General features: G+C 43.1%; 1 protein-coding gene across 1 annotated transcript; it reads left to right on the top strand.

Moving 5' to 3' along the window:
- The first annotated feature begins 4743 nt into the window (after positions 1 to 4743).
- Positions 4744 to 19033, top strand: GPR19 (G protein-coupled receptor 19). The gene is made up of 2 exons (XM_037033837.1): positions 4744 to 4952; positions 17737 to 19033. The coding sequence occupies exon 2, from the start codon at positions 17753 to 17755 to the stop codon at positions 19004 to 19006; it is 1254 nt and encodes a 417-aa protein (XP_036889732.1). The 5' UTR covers positions 4744 to 4952; positions 17737 to 17752; the 3' UTR covers positions 19007 to 19033.
- Positions 19034 to 19273: the final 240 nt, after the last annotated feature.

The following is a 19273-nucleotide window of genomic DNA, read 5'->3' on the forward strand; positions in this document are numbered from 1 at the left end:
CCTGAGATCCTATAACAAGAACTGTCAGAGGCAGACCACCCTTACTTAACACACTACAGAAATATACCCAGAAAAAGTAGGTTTCTTATTTTTTCTAGAGCTTCACCTGTGTACTAGTTATCTTTTACTGCATAACAAAATATCCTGAAACTTAGTCACTTCAAACAGTAATAAAAGTTATCTCCTGATTTCTGTGGGTCAAGAATTTGGGTGCAGCTTGGCTGGGCAGTTCTGGGGTGGTAGTCAGTCACTAGAGTAGGGCTGGAGGATCTGCTGTCAAGGTCACACCTTCATATGAGGCATAAAATTTCAGGTTATCCCACTATTAGCGATGTTAAATTTGGTCAATTGGTTAATACCCCACCCGGACTCACCATTGAAAAAGGACACATTTCCCCTTGCAATATGTAAATACTCTATAAACAACCTGTTCCTGACAACTTGTGATCTGATGGTTTGAATACCTTTGTAGTCTTTGCCTAAATCAGTTATTTCACTGGGGTTGGCAAAAAATGGCATTCTCGTTATTCTATTCTGCATTTATTAGCTGGCATACTTCTATAAAGGAGAGCTTTCTTCTAAAGAAATGATTTTAATGAATCTCTCAGTGAACAATTGGACAATGGTTTGCTTCTAGTTTTGTTTAAACCAATTGGAAAGATCCTGACTTTTTAAAGGATTTTGTTACCTATTCCTGAGCTGTTCACCAATATCTTAACAGCATCTCCAATATTTTCCGTTGTTTCTTTGCTTGGTTCCTGGATTCTTAAACCCAGGCAATGCACCACTGTAGGATTTGAGGTTACGGGAGATGAGAGGATCAGCATTTTATGGCAGAACAGAAGAAAAAGTCCTAGGTGGGGATCAAGAAGCAGCACAACACCTGGACTGCACCGGTTCTGGCGAAGATCAGTTTTGCAATGCATGCTTGTGGAAGGTGAGGGTCGAGAAATGAGTTCCCATAAAACTTGCCTGCATGTTCTGGGACCCTTTGGAAAGTTTTTGCCTGCCCAGTTGTTGGGAACTGCCCTGTCTGGTTTCAGAAGCTGTAACTCCCCACCCTGCTGCCGCTCCTGTGGCTAAGGCTGAATGAGTGACCTTCGGATCAAAGGCCAGTACGGAGACAAAGCTTATCTCCCTGCAGGAGCGCTGCTTCTGCTCCTTTTACTTCATTTATAACTGGCCCCAAATGCTTGATCGGTTAGCCAATGATGGGTAAGATACCCTAAGTGGGGAATGACCTAAGACAGGCACGATCACAGGGAGGCCCCAGGGAAGGACTTGGGAGGGAGGGGCTTTAGCAAAAGGGGTTAATAGACCCTTGCCCCTCGGCTTTGACACAGCCTGAGTCCTCATTCTGTCTGGGAGAAGTCTCCTAATCTCTTGGTTGTCTTACTTCCCCTGCCTTACTTAAGCCTGAAACAATGCCTGAAGCCTGAAACAATACAGGTGGTGGGTGCCGCTCTATGCTGAAAAGGGTGGGTTCCCTAGGGCAATCAGGCCTAAGAAAGAATATGTAAAATCCTGTGAAATCTGCTTAGTTTAGAATGCTCTCAATTAAATTCTAAGGGTACAAAGTTTTATAGCCCTTTAGCTATCTGATCCTGACTCAAAATAGGCCCTCAGAATTCTTTGTGTGTTATCTATTGTTTGATCCTTACTTCCTGGTGATGATTAATAAGCTTTACCTGTGTTCATGTGCAAAACGAACCCAATAAAAGCCCATTGAAGAAAAAGCGCTTGGCCCTTCTCCTTTGAGAGACCCGCCACCTTTCCTCCCCAAGCAGGTTGTGTCTTGGTAGACTTATTCTCATCCAGGGTGGCCAGGGGGGCCATGCAGTTGGAGCCCCTCCCCCCCAGTCTCAGGACCTCCTCTGCAGGGCCAAACACTCTGAACAACCTTTGGCTGATGACTAGGGAAGGCATAAATAAGGCAATTTCAAGAATGGCTTTCAAAACAGTAGCCTGGGTTTGAGGCCTCATTGTCTTCATGTACACTCCTGTTTTGAATTTCAGAAGCTGGATGCTCCTCCTTTCCATTCCTTTTGTAAGTTTTAAGTGGAGCCATACTTCCTATCCCTAAGGCAAATTCATTCAGTAGGCAGAGGAATAAAAATTACTCAAATCATTTTCAAAATATTTCTCTAGCTACCCAAGTATTGTAGGGTTTTATGGGTTTGGATGGAAGATAGTTGTCTCTTTATCTTCTTCCAAATGGCTAGGGGTAAGTTTTGTGATTAGAAACAATATTTTTAACAGAATTAGTATTTATATAACATACTTTGTAGCAGTTATTAATAATATTCTGATTCCTTGTAAAATTATGTTATCGTTAATCCATGATGTACACATGCAATCATTCTAAAAGAAATGAATACTTCAGACTTCTTTTGGGTCTCAAATAATTTAAAGCAATCTTTTCTATTTCTTCTATCAAAGGAGCATAGAGATTAATCATATCGCATTAAATTGATAAGTTCTTTTAGCCTAGTCCATGATTCATGATGCCAAATAGTATAGTATGGTGTGCCTATTCTGGAGTCAAGATTAGTTTCAAATCCTAGCTCTCACATGAACTACCTGTGCAGTTTGGGGCATATTACTTATCCTCTCTATGCCTTAGTTTCCTCATCTGTAAAACAGGTATGTTAAGAATAGCACTTGCCCTGTTATTTGATAGGAGGATTAAGTGACATCATGTGCTAAGTACCTGGCACATGATAAATACGAGCTGTTTTGTCTTTGTTGTTGTTATTGACTAAGAGGAAAGATTATATCCAAGTCACCAGCCTTCTGGGTTTCTGAGTTTCTTCAAACACATGTCAGCCTTCCTAATAAATGAATTTTCTGAAAGTGGCAAGTATTAGAATTAACGGAGTTGAATTTCTCTGTGAGTTAGAAAAGCTAGAAACTTTTCCTAGTTAGAAAGACTAGAATTAACCTGACTCTCCTCCTAAACTAAAAGGAGTTAGTATGTCTTAAGCTGTGAGTGTTGTGCCAGAAAGAAACTTCAGTTTCTTGAAAACATGTTCCAGCTCCCCTGTGCCACCTCCTCTCGTACAATTTGCATTTCTGCACATTGCAGACCAAGAGTTTCTTTCCCCAAACATAAATATTCAAAACTGCCATAGTTAGGGTTCTGAGTTAAAAATAATCACTTATATACCAACCTTATGAGACAAATAGATACCTGGTTTAAATTTCTGATTTGGGGTAGTCCAAATGTTATCCAAGGAATTAACCTTATTAATCAGATTTATTTTTATTGAAAATAACTTAGCAACTCACATTAGAGAACATTTTTCCGTTCTCCTGTAAACTTGTAAAGCATTTAGAAATTGTTCCTAATGCCACTGTCAGGTGTGGAGGTAAAGCATTTCCCAGTGAAGTCTGTGGGACTTTGATAAATGGCTTCACAAAAATCAGAAGTCCCAGCCTGAGCAGAATCCGTTTCTCGTGTTCCTCCTACCCCTCGGTGACAGAAGTCCATGGTCATTCTATGAAGCCAGCATTTTCATTCGGTTGCACCTAAGCAGACTTTTAAGGAAAGAAGCTGTGGAGGATGGAGGAGTTACCATTCGCAGTGTCCATACTAATTCCCAGAATCCTTTCAAGGTTTAGGGTCGGCAACGATTCAGTAAGGAAAGGGCCTGTGGAGTCAGTTTGGCTCTGAAAATGCTAATTGAAAGTCCTCCTCAGCAATTCAGCCCCTTTCCCTTTGCCTTTCTGTGGCCAGCTGGGTCCCATGGTGACCGGTTCTGAAAGAAACCATCCCCTTCAGCAGTTACCTAGCACCATGGCAACCGAGATGTCAGCAAAGCAGGATAGACCCCAGAACAAAACAGCTCCTCCCCAGCTCCCCCCGCCACTCTATTTCCACCCTGCCGAGGCCTGGGGGTGGGGCTGCAACATGCAGACAGACACCCACACGCTAGAAATCCTGTGTGTTCCCGTGGTTCTTCCCTTGAACATACATGTATGGGCATATAGTGAACTATGTCATGAGAAGCACAGAGCATATTCTTCCAAAACATACAACATATTTAAGGAGTGGGGATGGGTTATGGGACGAGGACGGGGAGGTAGACATGGGATGGCCTTTGGGTTTAGCGATCCATAAAAATTACATTTCTATTTATAATGTAACAAACAATAAATTGATATATGGGGAAATTGGGCCCCTAAATATATGGCTGGCCTGATTTCTATTTAGACAAAAGACCTCAGGGAAATATTTTTATTTACCTGAGAGTTAAATAGACCAGGGGGGAAAAATAGCTTTAGTGAACACTGAAGTGGGTGTAATGCTGTCCGTGGTGCTGAATGCTCCGTTGTCCCAGATGTGCCCGGGGGCTCCGGAGGCTGCTTAGGGAACACCTTGGCATGTTAGTGTACTGGTGATGAGAAGGAGAGGGGCTGGGGACAGAGTGTCATTTCTCTCCCTACAAAGCAACTCTGAGTGCCCAGGGTAGAACAGCCAGATGAAAAATAAAACAATAAGTAAAGTGTAGAAGCTTGGAGGTTTCAGTAGTTGAATCTTCCCTTTTCATACGGAGATTTTTGGTCAGAGCCAATCAGATTGAAGATTTCTGCTGCTTGGCTCCTGAAAGGAAAAGTGGGGGAAGGGAGAGAGAAAATGGCCACATTCTCCCCTTGAGCCACATGATCCATTTCCCATGTGACACATTCCAGAGCCTTGGAAAAGAGAAGGGAGGGGCACCAAGAGAGTGGGGCTGGGGGTGGGAAGATGGTTTAACCGTCTACCCTGCACAGCGTCATTTTGTCTCCCTACCAGGAAGCGGGCTGTGAGCCAAGGGCAAGGCAGAAGACAGGTATGAATGTGTTCCCCAGCTTTCCTGGTGGTTTTTGGCATTCTCCAAACTCCCATGCAAGGTCTGTTCCTGACCAAGAAGACCCAAGGAGACCGGCTCTAAAATCAAGACCTGATGGAGGTATGTGCTAGTGATCCTGCAGTGTTGTGGCTGAAATTTGGCTCAGAGGACAAAATACCTGCTCTTTTTCCAGGCAATTTGGAGATTTTTGTCCTGATTTACTTGCTGGGTAGGGGCTTTAGATTTGTTGTAGGTCCAGAAAAGATGCCTAGGTAGTTCTGCAAAATGAATAATTCACCAGAGTGTCTGTTGAAGAAAAATTAGATAGAAATTCTTTATAGTGATAATTAACAAAACAAAGAATTGATGGAAATGATTTTTTTCTTTGAATCCTGGAAAGAGGAAAAAATATTACTGAAACCAACTAGAATTCATTGCCACTTCCATAAAATCCTGTTTCATTCCTTTCCAGCTGCTTATTCTGTGCTCCTGTTCCCAGAGGTTATTGGCGGTGGCTTAGGGAGCCTGAGTGGGCAGGCGTGCTGTGTCTTTGTGCTGTGCAATCGTCTTCCTTCGATGTTCCTGCTACTGGAGTGCTTGGGACTGTTCCCAGCGCTGGTTCTTGGCAGTAGACTGCCACTGGATTTCAGGTCTTATAGAATCGCTCCCAAAAGGGCCCCCAGCAAGTTCTCAAAGGACTCTTCCAAAGTTACAGACTAAAATAATCTGCCATGCCTTCAAATCTCGGGATCTTTGACCATTTCTACCCAGCAGAGAGAAGGAAGGTAGCAAATTTATATTTTTTGTCTTTATGTACAACACTTCCAAAGTTCTTGCTCTTGCAGGGTCTGGCAGAAGTAAGGCCTGCTTGAGTGTGGTTGGTAGGGTAATAATATGGGTGTAATAATTTATAGTTTTAATTTGAACATTTCACCTAAAATGTCATGTGGTGTGCTTGAGTGTGATATTGTTATGTTACAGAATTACATGCTTATGATTTTGTCATAAAAGATTTTGTAATAAAAAGGGGCATTATCTGTGCCAGACCCTGTATGTAAAGCATCAGTGTAAGCACAAGTAATCAGTCATTTAATCCTTGTAATAATCCCCTGAAGGAGGTGTAATTAGTGCCCACATTTTGGTGATGAAGAAAGTAAGGCACAGAGAGGTTAGGGAACTCTCCCAAGGTCACACAAATAGTAAATACTAGAAACAGGATTTGGACGCCAGAAACTTGACCCCAGACTTCATGATCTTAACCACTGAACTATACTGCTTCTCTGCTTGTGTTATTTTAAATGATGTCAGCAGTTGATTTGGTTACAAATTTTGATCAGCTGATGCTACTAGAAGATTGAGTCAGATTGCCTGGCTAAAACAGAACCCCAGTGACATCTGTACTTAATCTTGAATTATCCTAATAGTCACATTGTGTACCCCCAAATAACCCAGGAAGTAATTGTCTGTTCTCTTCCCTTTGTGCTGTACAGATATCTAGTAGTAAAACACTGTGTTTCTGTGGTGACCAAATGATGTCTAAAGGAAAAAAAGAAATCTAGAATTACATCATGGTTAGGTTTTGTTTTTTTTTAATTGAACCTAGACATCCTTCCAGCATTAGAACCTAGTAATAAGACCAGTCTAAGCATGTTCTCTTCACAAGCACTTACCTGGTTTTCAAAATACAATGGATTAAAAACTTCTAATTTTTTTAATATAAACTATGATATCAAACTGCCTAGATTTGGTGCTTTAAAATAATATTACCATACCTTAAAACAAGGGAATAGATCTCTTTGCAAATTATTTTAGGTTTTTAAGGGAAAAAGAGGAAAGCGTTTTTTTAACTTCTGGGAATTTCTGAGACGTAAGGATTTTCTTCCTTTGGTCTGTGTGGTTTCCCTCCTGGCCCTAGACAATAAAAGATGATTGATCTCATTCTTATATGCTGTGGGAAAACTAAGAATTTACTAGGTCAGAGATGCAAAGAGGAAGATTAGGGATAGGAAGCTAACATTTGTGAAATTCTTCGCAAACTAAGGTGCTTCCCTTCAGGGCTTCACTGAAGAACACTTTGAAGAGTAATTTTGCCCCTTGCAGTATTGAACTTGAGTTAGTCCCCCAGATGAAGCCTTTCATCTCTGCTGAGGTCTACATTTCCCCGGGACAAGTAACACTTGCACACGATGCAGTCATCTGAAGGGAGCTGCAGGTGTCCCCCCACCTTCGGGCTGCGAGCACTTAGCACCAGGCCTGGTCTATGATAAGCTCTCACATATACTGGCAGATGAAAATTGGGGAGGCTCAAGACTGACAGCATTCTGCTGGAGCCAGTTTGGGGGCCCATGCCTGTTTTGTTCTGTGTGTCTTCGTAGGGAGGATAGTGAGGAGATGAATGTGCAGTAGAGGAAAACTTGGCACAGTCAAAATTATGCCTCAAACTTAGGCGTGCCAGTCAGACTGACCCCAGAACAATGGCAAGAGCTCACAATGGCAAGATGTAGCCATCAGTTCTTTCCTGGGGACTACCAGTACCCCTGGCATTTTATTTGTATTTGGAATGAAGTTTTTTTATATTTTATTTTTTAAAATTAAATTCATTGTAGTGACATTGGTTAATAAGGTTTTATAGGTTTCAAGTGTACATTACTATGACACATGGTCTGGATATTGCCTTGTGTGCCCACCACTCAAGTCAAATCATCTTGCGTCACCAGCCATTTGGCCCCCTTCGTCTTTTACTGCTCCCCAGTACCCCCTTTCCTCTGGAAACCACCACACTGTCATCTGTGTGTGTCTTCTAATACTTGTATTTACATCCAGATGGAGGCACCACTATCGGTCTCATTTTGCTCTGATCTTTTGCCTGGAACCATTTCCCAACACTGAAACAGTTAACTTCAAGTTGAAAGTTAGTGTCTTGAGAAGGTCAGTTTCTTCCCTGGGCCTCCCTGTCCTAATCAGCTGTGGACCCCAGCACCCAGAACATTGCAAGAAGAGCTCACAGAACTACAAAATTCCTCCCGAGAGATCCCTGGGATCTTCAGTGTCAGAGTGGGTTGGAGCCAGGCGGCCTTTCCCAACCCGTGTGCAGTTAGGACCTGAATCAGAAGATCATGTCCCAGCATTTGAAAGGTCGCTTAGGATTTGAATTCAAGTTAACAGACTAATTAGGGTTAAAATGGTCACCCCTCTTGATAACGTACACAAATATAACTTTTCCCTATTATTTCTCTATCTAATTAAGTTGCTAAGGAGAGAAAGGGGGGGGTGTGCATAAGGTATGCGTCCTTGAATTCTATTTCCTCATCCTGCCTCCAGTGTTTGTTACCTGCAGAGTGAGCTGTTCGAAAGCCACAGCCCTGCGGGAGCACCAGTGCCACATGCCCCCCGCACTGAGGCAGGACTTCCCAGGCAAACAGGTGGGCTGGTGCACACAAGAGGTGTCCATCTGGAAGCCCAGCCGGGCTTCGTACTTGTCTCCCGCCATCTAAAAGGCACCTTCTACTCAACCAGCTGAACAAGATAAGACAGGAGAAAGTGGAGAGGCTTTCCCTGGAGAGGGGGCTTTGCCCAAGTAAGCTTTCAACTTGGAGGCTAGGAGTGAAAGAGGAAAGCAGAAGAGGGACGATGTGCATGTGTGAAGGATACAAGAAAGCCATGCCTCTGCCCTGCCTTTCGGTCACAGTAACCTGCCTACTGCTAGTAAAGCCTGCTGAATGAGCCCTGCCCTGCCAGCATAATTAGCAAATCCTTCCTAGTGTGTGTACGCAGGGAGGGGGAAGGACCAGAGTGGGTGCAGTTTCTCCTCTATGAACCAAAGCAAAAGTCGAGGTATGAGGAGAGGTGGCCGATCCAAGAAGACAGTTTAAAAAGCAAAGAGGAGTTACCACCGTGAGTGTATTTCCCTGTGTGTGGATCACTTTTCCTTCGCTAAACTTTTAAAGCATTCGTCTCCTGGAGCCTTTCATTCAGCAGACCTTCCTAGACTCCGGTGTCTGTCAGGTTTAGTCCTGATGGAAGCCTTATGATATGCATTATTCGCCCCAATTTCTGATCAGGAAACTGAAGCTCAGAAGATTAACTAGTCTAAAAATATATGGCACAAAAATATATACACATTAACCATGTGAAGCATATGCAAATATACATTTAATCATAGTTTCAGTGATATATGTGTGTGTATATATATGTGCATAATTTGCCCATAAAAATATACATTAATGCAAATTCAAATTTAACTTTTGCTTCGTCAACTTGAAGGTTGCTTTCTTGGAAAATACTGATTGCAGACAGTGGTGCAGATCAAAATTTGCCCAGAGTGTCGCTGTGAATTTGATGTGAGACAAATGTAAATGCTTCTGAAAAATGAGAGTTCTTAGTAAGTCCCTAGTCAGTGCTTCTACTTGGTTCTTAATGAATCTTTCACCTTCTTTTCAAATAGCTTTAAGTCACATCTCTTTTACAGCTCTTTGCTTTGAGCATAGGGTGTCTGCTCTTTGCTGCCTGGCCTCTTTCCTATTTAAGTCTCACTACGAGAGGTGTTGATACTGAAACCAGAGCTTGGAAATGAAACTGAACATTTACCTGCAAAACAACTGTTTGCCTCTACTTTCACTCAGTGAGCACACAGCAGGTATTCAAAAAAAAAATGTTTCTTGTAGTGAGTTAGATTGAGTATGGTCACGTTAAAATTCCTTGGCCAGATTGTTTTGTTCAGAATTCAAAAGACCCCCACACTGGGAAGAGAGGTATGGAGAATTGTTAGAGGACAGTCAGGGTTCTAGTGTTTCTTCCCTGTGGAAATATAGGTGGGGGATAGGAGGAAAGCAAATGTAGGGGCAAGTCTTTGACCAGACCACTTCTTACAAGGGATCTTCAATAAGGGATTGTTGGCACACGCAGGATAATCATTGGGGAGGGGTTGGCTGCCCTCTAGGTAAAGTTTGGCCCCTAGACACTTTTGGAGATACATCCTACTCTTCTTGGATGTCAAAGGCTCACAGCGCTGGCCTCCAGCAGCCCCAAACAACCCTCCTCTCTTTTCATCAAAAGGCACTCTCAGTATGAGCTCTCGGCTAGGTGACGGTGGTAGGTTATAAGTTAAATGAATGTGTGTTGTTCATCCCACACATGTCATTTAACACATGTGTTGTCTGCCTATCAGTTTTAGTTCTTAGAGTTTAAATGACCTTAGAAATTATCCAGACCAACTCATTCATATTGTAGACATGGGAACAGAGATTGAGAGAGATTGATTTACTTGAGGTTCTTACACTCATGATTTAAAAAAGAAAGACCTGGGTCTCCTGACTTGCTCTTTATTGCTTATTAATGCAGGTTTCTTGGCCCCCAATTCAACATTTAAGATGAAGTAGAAAGCACCATACTCTTCAACCCTTTCAGGATTTTTAATATTCTAGATGCTGGTGGGGTAGTGGAAAGTGGTAGATAGAATGGCTGGTAGAAATTTTAGTCTTCATACTCAATTATATGAGAAATGGTATATTGGATCAGTTTCTACTGCTGCGATAACAGACTATCACAAAGGTAGTGGCTTAAGAGGATGTTTATTATGTCACAGTTCTGCAGGTCTGGAGTCGGGTTGTGCTTGGCTGCTTTCACTGCCTAGTCTTTTGGGCCGACATCGAGGAGCTGGCAGGATTGTGTTGCTTTGCAGAGGCTCCAGGGGTGGTCCCCCCCCCCCCCCCCCCCCGAGCTCATTGGATGGTTGGCAGAATGTAGCACCTTGTGGTAGTAACATTCAGGGCACATTTCCTTGATGGCCATCAGATGGGGACCACCCATCACTCCTACAGGCCTCTCTGGTTCTCGCGTGTGGGCCTCACATGGGAGAGCCAGCAACAGCCTGTCGGTTCCTTCTCATGCTTGGAATCCGTCTCTGACTTTTTCTGCTCATCTGTCTGCTACCAACCAGAGAAAAGAGTTCATCAGTTTGGGCCCATCTGGATAATCCAAGATCAGCTTCCCATTTTAATTTCCATAACCTTAATTATATCTGCCCTTTTGCTATATAATAGAACTTATTGTATCCCTGACAGGGTCCAGGGATAAGGGTGTGGACAGCTTTCGGGGGGCCATTCTGCCCACTACACACATTCTCTCCTTTAAATAACGGCAGGGCTCCTAAATAACAGTCAATAATATATTGTAATGCCTGAGTGTGGCACTCAGTGGGCACCAGGCTTATGGGGGGGGTCACTTCGTAGGGTAAAAAACCTCTAATCATTATGTTACACACAGAAACTAGTATGCTATTATATGTCAATGGTCATGGAAAACTAAATTAAAAAAAGAAAGGATAAACTGCCAAGAAAAAAGGAAGGGGACAAGCCTTCATCCTATCAGGCTAACGGGAGACTCAGTGACAAACATCGCTGGGCCTCTCTTCCTCTTCCCGGGTCCTGGGGTTCTTCTACAGAGCAGAGTATGAGCGTTGGCCCCTCTAACTGTGGATCCCCTCTGATTATAGCAGACATGTAGTTATGGTCCCACCTGGTGTGGGTCCTTGAGGGCTGGTGGATCTGCTGCTTTGGTACCATCCCTGGGGTTGTGGCCTCTTCCCAGCTGGGCAACACTATGCCTTGGGCCCACCTCCCTAGCCTCGCTCCTGCATTACCACCTGCTGCTTATCTGGAGCCTAGTGAGGAACTGAGGCAAAGGTCCCAAGAACTACCTTAAAAAATAGCTTTATTGAGTTATTATGTACATACCATAGAAATACAGGTCAGCATGTGTGGGATATTGCATAGCATTTACATATGCAAAAATTATTATTTATTTGAAATTCACATTTAACTGAGCATCCTACATTTTGTCTGGTAACCTTATCTGGATGGCACATTGTGTGAACATGGCTTACCCTCTCTGGTTTTCCTGTCCTGCACTCCTACAGTCATGTGGTGGCTACCTGAGCCTCGTGTAGCTCTATAAAGCACTTAGCTCACTGTCCACACCAGGGCCATAGCTCAGGGCCAGAACGTAAGACACTAGCCACTCAGAAAGCTTCCGAAGAGCCTATGTGGCCTCTTTAGCCATTTAGCATAAATTCAGGGATGTGCTCATAAGTTCAGGGCATCAGGATCGGTTGCCCCGTAAACCCTGTACCCTGGAAGTGGTGGGATGGGAAATGCTTAACGCTTCTGCAGGAAGGAAAACCTGATTTGTAGTGTTTGTCAGTTTCTGTGGTGTAAATATCTATACCTTGGCTGATTGACGATACCAGTGTGATGTCATTGAACTTGGGGTTGAGAAGAAATGTGCACAACTGTCTCTAGAGAGCCCATGCAAGCCAGCCCTAGCTCACCAGTGCTCCAGGTGGTTCTCATTTTAATATATATATGCAAATCCAGCCTACGTAACAACGAAATGCTTAAGAGAAAATATCTTACCACTATGGTATTTTTCTATAGTAAAACTATAGAAAATTAAAATTTTAAAAAGCAGTTTCCTACTTGGGGTAATACCATTGATAAAACTATTTCTTCACTTCAATTCAGACTGAAGGATAGAGTTTTGCTTTCATTCTGCATTTAAAGGCAACAGTTAATCATCTTCCATAATGAAATTTTAAAACTCTTGTATTTTTTATTCTGAAAAAAGGCTGTATTTCCAGACTGACATAGCTACTGCACTTTTAATGCTAAGCCTCCATCCAATATGTGGTGGCGGTGATTTTTCCCCCAAATGTTCACTATTTCACATATTCCTGAACTAGCATGTTGAACAGATGTATCTGTGGGTTAAGAGTCTGTGGGGGAATCACTTTATGTTCCTATGTTTGGCTGGAGTCAAGAAGGACCTGTCTATGTATAGCTGATTCCACCTTCTGAATTCAGACGCAGCCCTTTGTGGCCCCCTGGGCGTGAAGCCCCAGTGGCGGTGAGGAGAGTGGGCGTTTGGGGAGAGAGGCAGTCTTGGGGTGACCGCTTTCCAACTGCACGTCCTTTGGAAAGAGCTTCAGCTTCTTTCACTTGTAAAAAAGGCTAGTAATACTTCCTACCTCTAAGGGCGACACATATAAAATATCTGACATAGAAAGCACAGAGTACGTATCAACTTTTGGTAGTATTGATGTTATAACTACTGTTGTCATTGTAATTAATCTTATTGCTCATTAGTGAACAGCCTTATGCATCTGTGTAGGTCCAGCAGATGCTTCCCATTCTACAGAAAATATTTGTGTTATTCCCCAACCAAATCCTGTAAAAACTCAATATGATACAAATTCTAGTTTGACATTAAATTTTTGAACAAATCTCAGAAATAAAGATGGTCTTCCTACATTGTGAGAAGGTCTGTAAATGTTTACAATTTTAAGGGGGTGGAGGGAATCATTCATTGGGATTTTTTGAGTCTGAAAGGAACCTAACCAGCAGTTGGTGAGCTTGGCCGGGAACGGCCGCAGGCAGCACCGCCAGTGAACCGTCAGCCCCTGGGCCCCTCGGTTCTCCTTGCAGCCTCCTCATTAGCTCACAGTGATCCATCCAGTCACCCACCCATCCACATGTGATCTTCAAAAAGTCAAGTCATGACTCTCACACAAATATAGCATGAACATGTCAAAGATTTGTGAACTTGTTACCAGAGGAATTGATAATAAGAATGATTCCAACAGCATTTGAAGAAACAGGTGATATATAGGGTGTTGTGCTTTTGTTTTTTTTAAAAGAATATCAGCATAAGATTGCTACATAGTCACACAACTGGATAATGTACAGGACAACAAATCTGTAACCTCTAGGGTTATTTTTCCTGCTAGACAGAAATCTGCATGTTACCATGGAACCTCACAGTGTCTGGACTCTAGTCATGTAGTAAAGAGCAGAATCGGGCACAGATACATTCTCCCAGAGGGTTAGTTCTTGGAGCGTCCCGTCTAACAGTGTCCTGGCATGGCTTAAAAACACTTGTTCTCCTTATTTCAAGCACTGCATCATTTTTATTAACACATCTATCCATTTCTTTGTTCAATAAACCTTTATTAATATCTGTATGCTCCAGGAATTTGCAGATAAAGACACAGTATCTGTCCTCAAGGAATTTGTAACATAATGGGGAAGACAAACATTCAAAATAAAATCTGCAGTATAAAATGATAGTCATGTCCCTTACAGAGGTCCACCCAATTCCTAGTTCTATGCCATGTCAACCTACTCACCATTTTCTCCGGTTATACATTAAAAAACGTCTCTTAGAGCCTGATAGATGAATTGCTCCTCTCTTGGATACTACACAGAGATGCATTTTTACCCAGCGGGGTGTGTCACATGGTAGCATCAGAACTGGTTGGGAAGAGACAGGTGGAGCAGAAAGGGGGTTAAGAAATCTTTCCTGTTGCTCCTAAAATTACTGCATATGAATGAGTTGGAAATAGTTACTAATTAAGCAGTACTTATATGTCCAAAACACTTGCTTGAAGCTGTATTTATTTCCAAATTATTGGAGCGGGGAAACCTTTCTGAAATTTGACTTTTGGACACTAGAATTTAGGTATTATATGGCAGATGATTCTTTCCAGGAGAGGGGGTCAGGGGTCTATCTGAGGACGCTTAAACTACCTCCCCTCTCCCTTAAACAAGAGTTCTGTTTTGTGTAGCAACTGACCTGGGTGACTTTAATTTCACTGGCCCTGCTGTTATGTTGCTCCCTGTCTCCATGGTCACCGATGTGTCAGCCGAGGGAGACTACACAGTGATGCTCTGTGTGCTTGTAACTCCGTGCAGAGCCACCTAGAGTAGGACTCCTGTATTTCAGTTCTCCGTCCTTGGGGATTTGACTGAGTAAAATATTTACTAAGCAATTATTAATGTAAAGAACTTCAATGGAGGCTATGGAGCATGGGAAGAGATAAACACCCTCCTTCCAGGAGCCACAGTGCGGTGGGGGGAAACAGAAACATGGGAGTACTTCTCAAGCAGTGATGCTTAATCCTGGCTGCACAGTGGGGTCACCTGAGGGACTTTGAAAGGTCCTGATGCCCAGGCAGCACTCCAGACCAATTCTGTCAGAGTCCTGGGACAGGACCCAGGCATCAGTGTTTTTGTAAAGGTCTCTAGGAAAGTCCAGTGTGTTGCCAAGCTAGAGAACCACGGGTCTAAAGCAAAAGAAGTGAAAATGCTGCGGTAAAGGACCGGCAAAGCACTGTGTGAACGAGGATACCACACCCATTAGTGGTTATGCCAATACTGCTATCTGCTGTCTGACCACATGGCAGCCCACGGATGTGGGAAAAGTGGCCTCTCACTGTAGCCATGGGAGAACTTCAGGTCAGTTGGACTGTAGGCATGGAGAAACTATACTGGGGAGGTACGGTCTGCAGGAAACTGTTTCTAAAGGGGAAAAGGGCCCAGAAAGATCTACCCATCAAGACGACCTCCAAGTTCACTTTGCATGAGCATGCAGTCTCTCTCTCTCTCTCTCTCTCTCTCTCTCTCTCTCTCTTTCCCTTGGAGTTTTCTTTCCTTATTTCTTACTTGTTTTTCTTCCTGAAAAAGTCCCGTTCCTTCTCAAAGACTCCACTTCAAAACCTCACGTCCTTTGTGAAACCTTTTCTTTTCTTCTTCCTCTCCCAAGCAAAATTGGGGCCCTATTTTTCTCTGGCTCTTAGGTCCTCATCTGGTTTTAGCAGTTAATTATAATTATTATGGGATTTAGTTACAATATGGCAGACAGTTTATTTATACATCTACTCATTCATGGGCCTTATCTTTGTCTCTTTGGTACCCAGCACAGCTTCTTGGTTTATTGACTGAATAACGAGAGCCGTAGCAGCTTCAGGTCAAGTCGGAAAGTCATGCCATCGTCAGGGGAGACCTAGACTCAGGCACACCCCAGGCTCCTTGTCCCATTTCTGAGCATCAGGCTCCTTTGTTTCCAGATGGTGGGGCTGGAGCAATCAGCAGACACGCTCATTGGTGTGAAGCCGCTGGAGGGAATGTGGAAGAAGGCTTCACAGAATTGGGATTGCAGGGGTGGGCGAGTTCCTTCTCTCATAGAGTTTGGCCTCAAGAGAAACAAAAGGAAGTTCACAGGGGTTCAAGTGAGTGAATTACTGACTGGAAAAGTGCCCCTGCCACTGACTCCGGTTTCGTTTAGGCCACAGGATCCCCGGGCAGTTCAGAACGGTTCTTTCTGTCTGAAAAAACTGCTCATCGGTTTTATTTTTAGACTTTAAATATTTTTTAAAAATCATGTTGCTTCTCTTTTTGGCATCTTATATGCTTTACATAGGAAGGTGGAAACCTATTTCCACTTTACAAGAATAAGGGTCATGCATTCTAGATTTTCTAGGGCAGTGCTAATATTAGCGTTTACACCCTGTTTTTAAACTGTGTGTCCTGATTTTTGAATATGGAAAGTATGGTTGCTATTCTTACAACTGACTGTCAACTGGCCAGCCATGCTTAAAGGTCTTTTAGTAGCAAAATGTCTGATTACTTTACATTTCCCTTTGAGAAATTAAGTAGGGCTGCCTCCTGGACCAAAAAAAAAAAAAGGTATCACGGAACTGGCATTTGGTACACATCGCTCTGAGCTCCAGACTTCTGCTGAATGAGGTTTCTTGGTGAAGACCCTATGTATTAACCCTCCTCTCCCTACCACAGATTAGTGCAAAAACCTTTCAAGGAAAAACAGGTCATTAAGAACTGTTTTTTAATCCTACGTCTAAAACTCAGAAATGTTTCTTTGTGAGGCGGTCACAGGAGCCCAAGGTGAGGGGCACTGGGCCCTTGGAGATCCTGTTGCTGGAACTGCACTTTCCCGCCCTCAGCCTCGTGCCGCCGCCGGCCAGATGGAATTGCCCTGGTTGTTATGGATTCGATTGCTCTTTTGCTTAATAGATTCAGACCAACTTAAACATTAATAATCCCACTATGACCCAAGTCACCTCAATTTTAATCAAATGGTCCACAATTAAGTAATCTTTTCACCCTTTAAAAAGTATAATTTTTCTCTCACTGAATAGTACAAAAAGATAAATGCTAAACTTTATAATATTCTTTTATATCTAAGGATCATAAACTCTTCAAAAGTGGCTGAGTAACTGTTATATTAGGTCATTTTTAATCATCTGAATGCAGAAGGTTTCTAGTAACCTGGTTACACTCTTTAGAAGACATATGTTCTCCAGTCAGTATGTCATTTTATGAAACAGTAACTAGAGAATAGCATTAACAAATGTCGTTGATTTGCAACAAGGTTTAGTACACGAGCCGCATGATCTTTTGGAAAAAGCAAGCTATCTTCCGATGCCATTACATTAGGAGCTACTTCTGGCTCACGCAGAGGTGTTATTTACAGTTGCTCCGTGTGCTTCTATCATGCTTCTGTAGTGGAAATTCTGCAATAAGAAAAGGGAGGGTCCTTTCCAGGAGCCCGCCAGTCTGTATTCACAGATTCCTGTTAGCTATTTCCATAGCCGACATCTGAGTGTTTGTCTCAGCCTGAGTTTTCCTCTCTTTCAGCCTCATCACTTTAGTGTTAAAACGTTGAGGAACTTCTCACTCGCCCAGAATTTCAACAGCTATTCAGTTGGGGGTAACACTCTTACTGCGAGCTCTCTAACTTTCTGTTGTCCCCAGTGAGCGAAGGGAAAAGGACATGTTTAGGAGTGGGGCTTGGTACGGGTTCTACCACATTTGACTAAGGGTCAAGAGGGTGAGGCCAAAGGGAGCTTGTGCTGGGATCTGCTAAAACAGCTCCTGCAACGAAAGAGAAATAGAGCCAGAGTTTTTTTTCTGGATAATAGTCGTGTTTTCCTGCTGGCGCGCAAGGCCTATTCATTGACAAATGACAACCAATCTGAGTGTCAAATAAGATGGGAAATCGATCTCTATAACACCCTTTTAACAGGAGGCTTCATTCTTCTTTTCTTATCCAGAACTAAGAGGGAAAAAATGAATATGGTATTTGCTCACAGAATGGATAACAGCAAGCCACCTTTGGTTACTCCGACACTTCTGGTGCCCTTCCAAAACCACAGCCGCCCCGAGACAGCCACACCTCTGCCAAGCCATGACCTGACAGAATTATATGAGGAGCACGGCTGGATGAGCAACAGGACAGACCTGCAGTATGGACTGAGACCCGGGGAAGTGGCCACAGCCAGCATTTTCTTTGGGACCCTGTGGTTGTTGTCTGTCTGTGGCAATTCCCTGGTTTGCTTGGTCATCCACAGGAGTAGGAGGACTCAGTCCACCACCAACTACTTTGTGGTCTCCCTGGCGTGTGCCGATCTTCTCATCAGTGTGGCCAGCTCACCGTTCGTCCTGCTGCAGTTCGCCACCGGGAGGTGGACACTGGGCAGTGCCATGTGCAAGGTCGTGCGGTACTTCCAGTATCTCACCCCGGGCGTGCAGATCTATGTTCTCCTCTCCATCTGCATCGACCGGTTCTATACCATCGTCTACCCTCTGAGCTTCAAGGTGTCCAGAGAAAAAGCCAAGAAAATGATTGCAGCATCGTGGATCTTCGATGCAGCCTTCGTGGCCCCTGTGTTCCTTTTCTATGGGTCCAGCTGGGACAATCATTGTAACTATTTTCTCCCTCCCTCTTGGGAGGGGACAGCCTATACTGTCATCCATTTCTTGGTGGGCTTTGTGATTCCATCTGTCCTCATAATCTTATTTTACCAGAAGGTCATAAAGTATATTTGGAGAATAGGCACTGATGGCCGAACTGTGAGGAGGACAATGAATATTGTCCCAAGGACAAAAGTGAAAACTATCAAGATGTTCCTCATTTTAAACCTATTGTTTTTGCTCTCCTGGCTGCCTTTTCATGTAGCTCAGCTGTGGCACCCCCACGAACGGGACTCCAAGAAAAGTTCCCTTGTGTTCACAGCGATCACATGGATATCCTTCAGTTCTTCAGCCTCCAAACCTACTCTGTATTCGATTTATAACGCCAGTTTTAGGAGAGGAATGAAGGAGACTTTTTGCATGTCCTCAATGAAATGCTACCGAAGCAATGCCTATACTATAACAACCAGTTCACGGATGGCCAAAAAAAACCATGTTGGCATTTCAGAAATCCCTCCCACGGCCAAAACGATCACCAAAGACTCAATCTATGATTCATTTGACAGAGAAGCCAAGGAAAAGAAGGTTGCTTGGCCCATTAACTCAAATCCACCAAACACTTTTGTTTAAAATCTCAGAATTCTTTCAGTAACTGTTATACACTAGAAATTAAAAGGCTTTAACTATAAAAACAGAAGCTATTTATATATTTTTTAATCAACTGTCTGAGGGAAATGTTTCCTTTTGTAAAATGCATTCATTTATCGATTATAGTTTTTATGGTTTTAACTTTAGTTACTTTTCATTTTAGAGGAAGCATTCATACTGAGCTCCTTTTACTGTGTTAGTTACATGCACAGAAAAGAGAATGCGTTCCTACTTTTTATTTACCATTAG

Source organism: Sturnira hondurensis, unplaced genomic scaffold, assembly GCF_014824575.4.
Source record: "Sturnira hondurensis isolate 20B ecotype Veracruz unplaced genomic scaffold, ASM1482457v3 Scaffold0021795, whole genome shotgun sequence".
NCBI lineage: Eukaryota > Metazoa > Chordata > Mammalia > Chiroptera > Phyllostomidae > Sturnira > Sturnira hondurensis.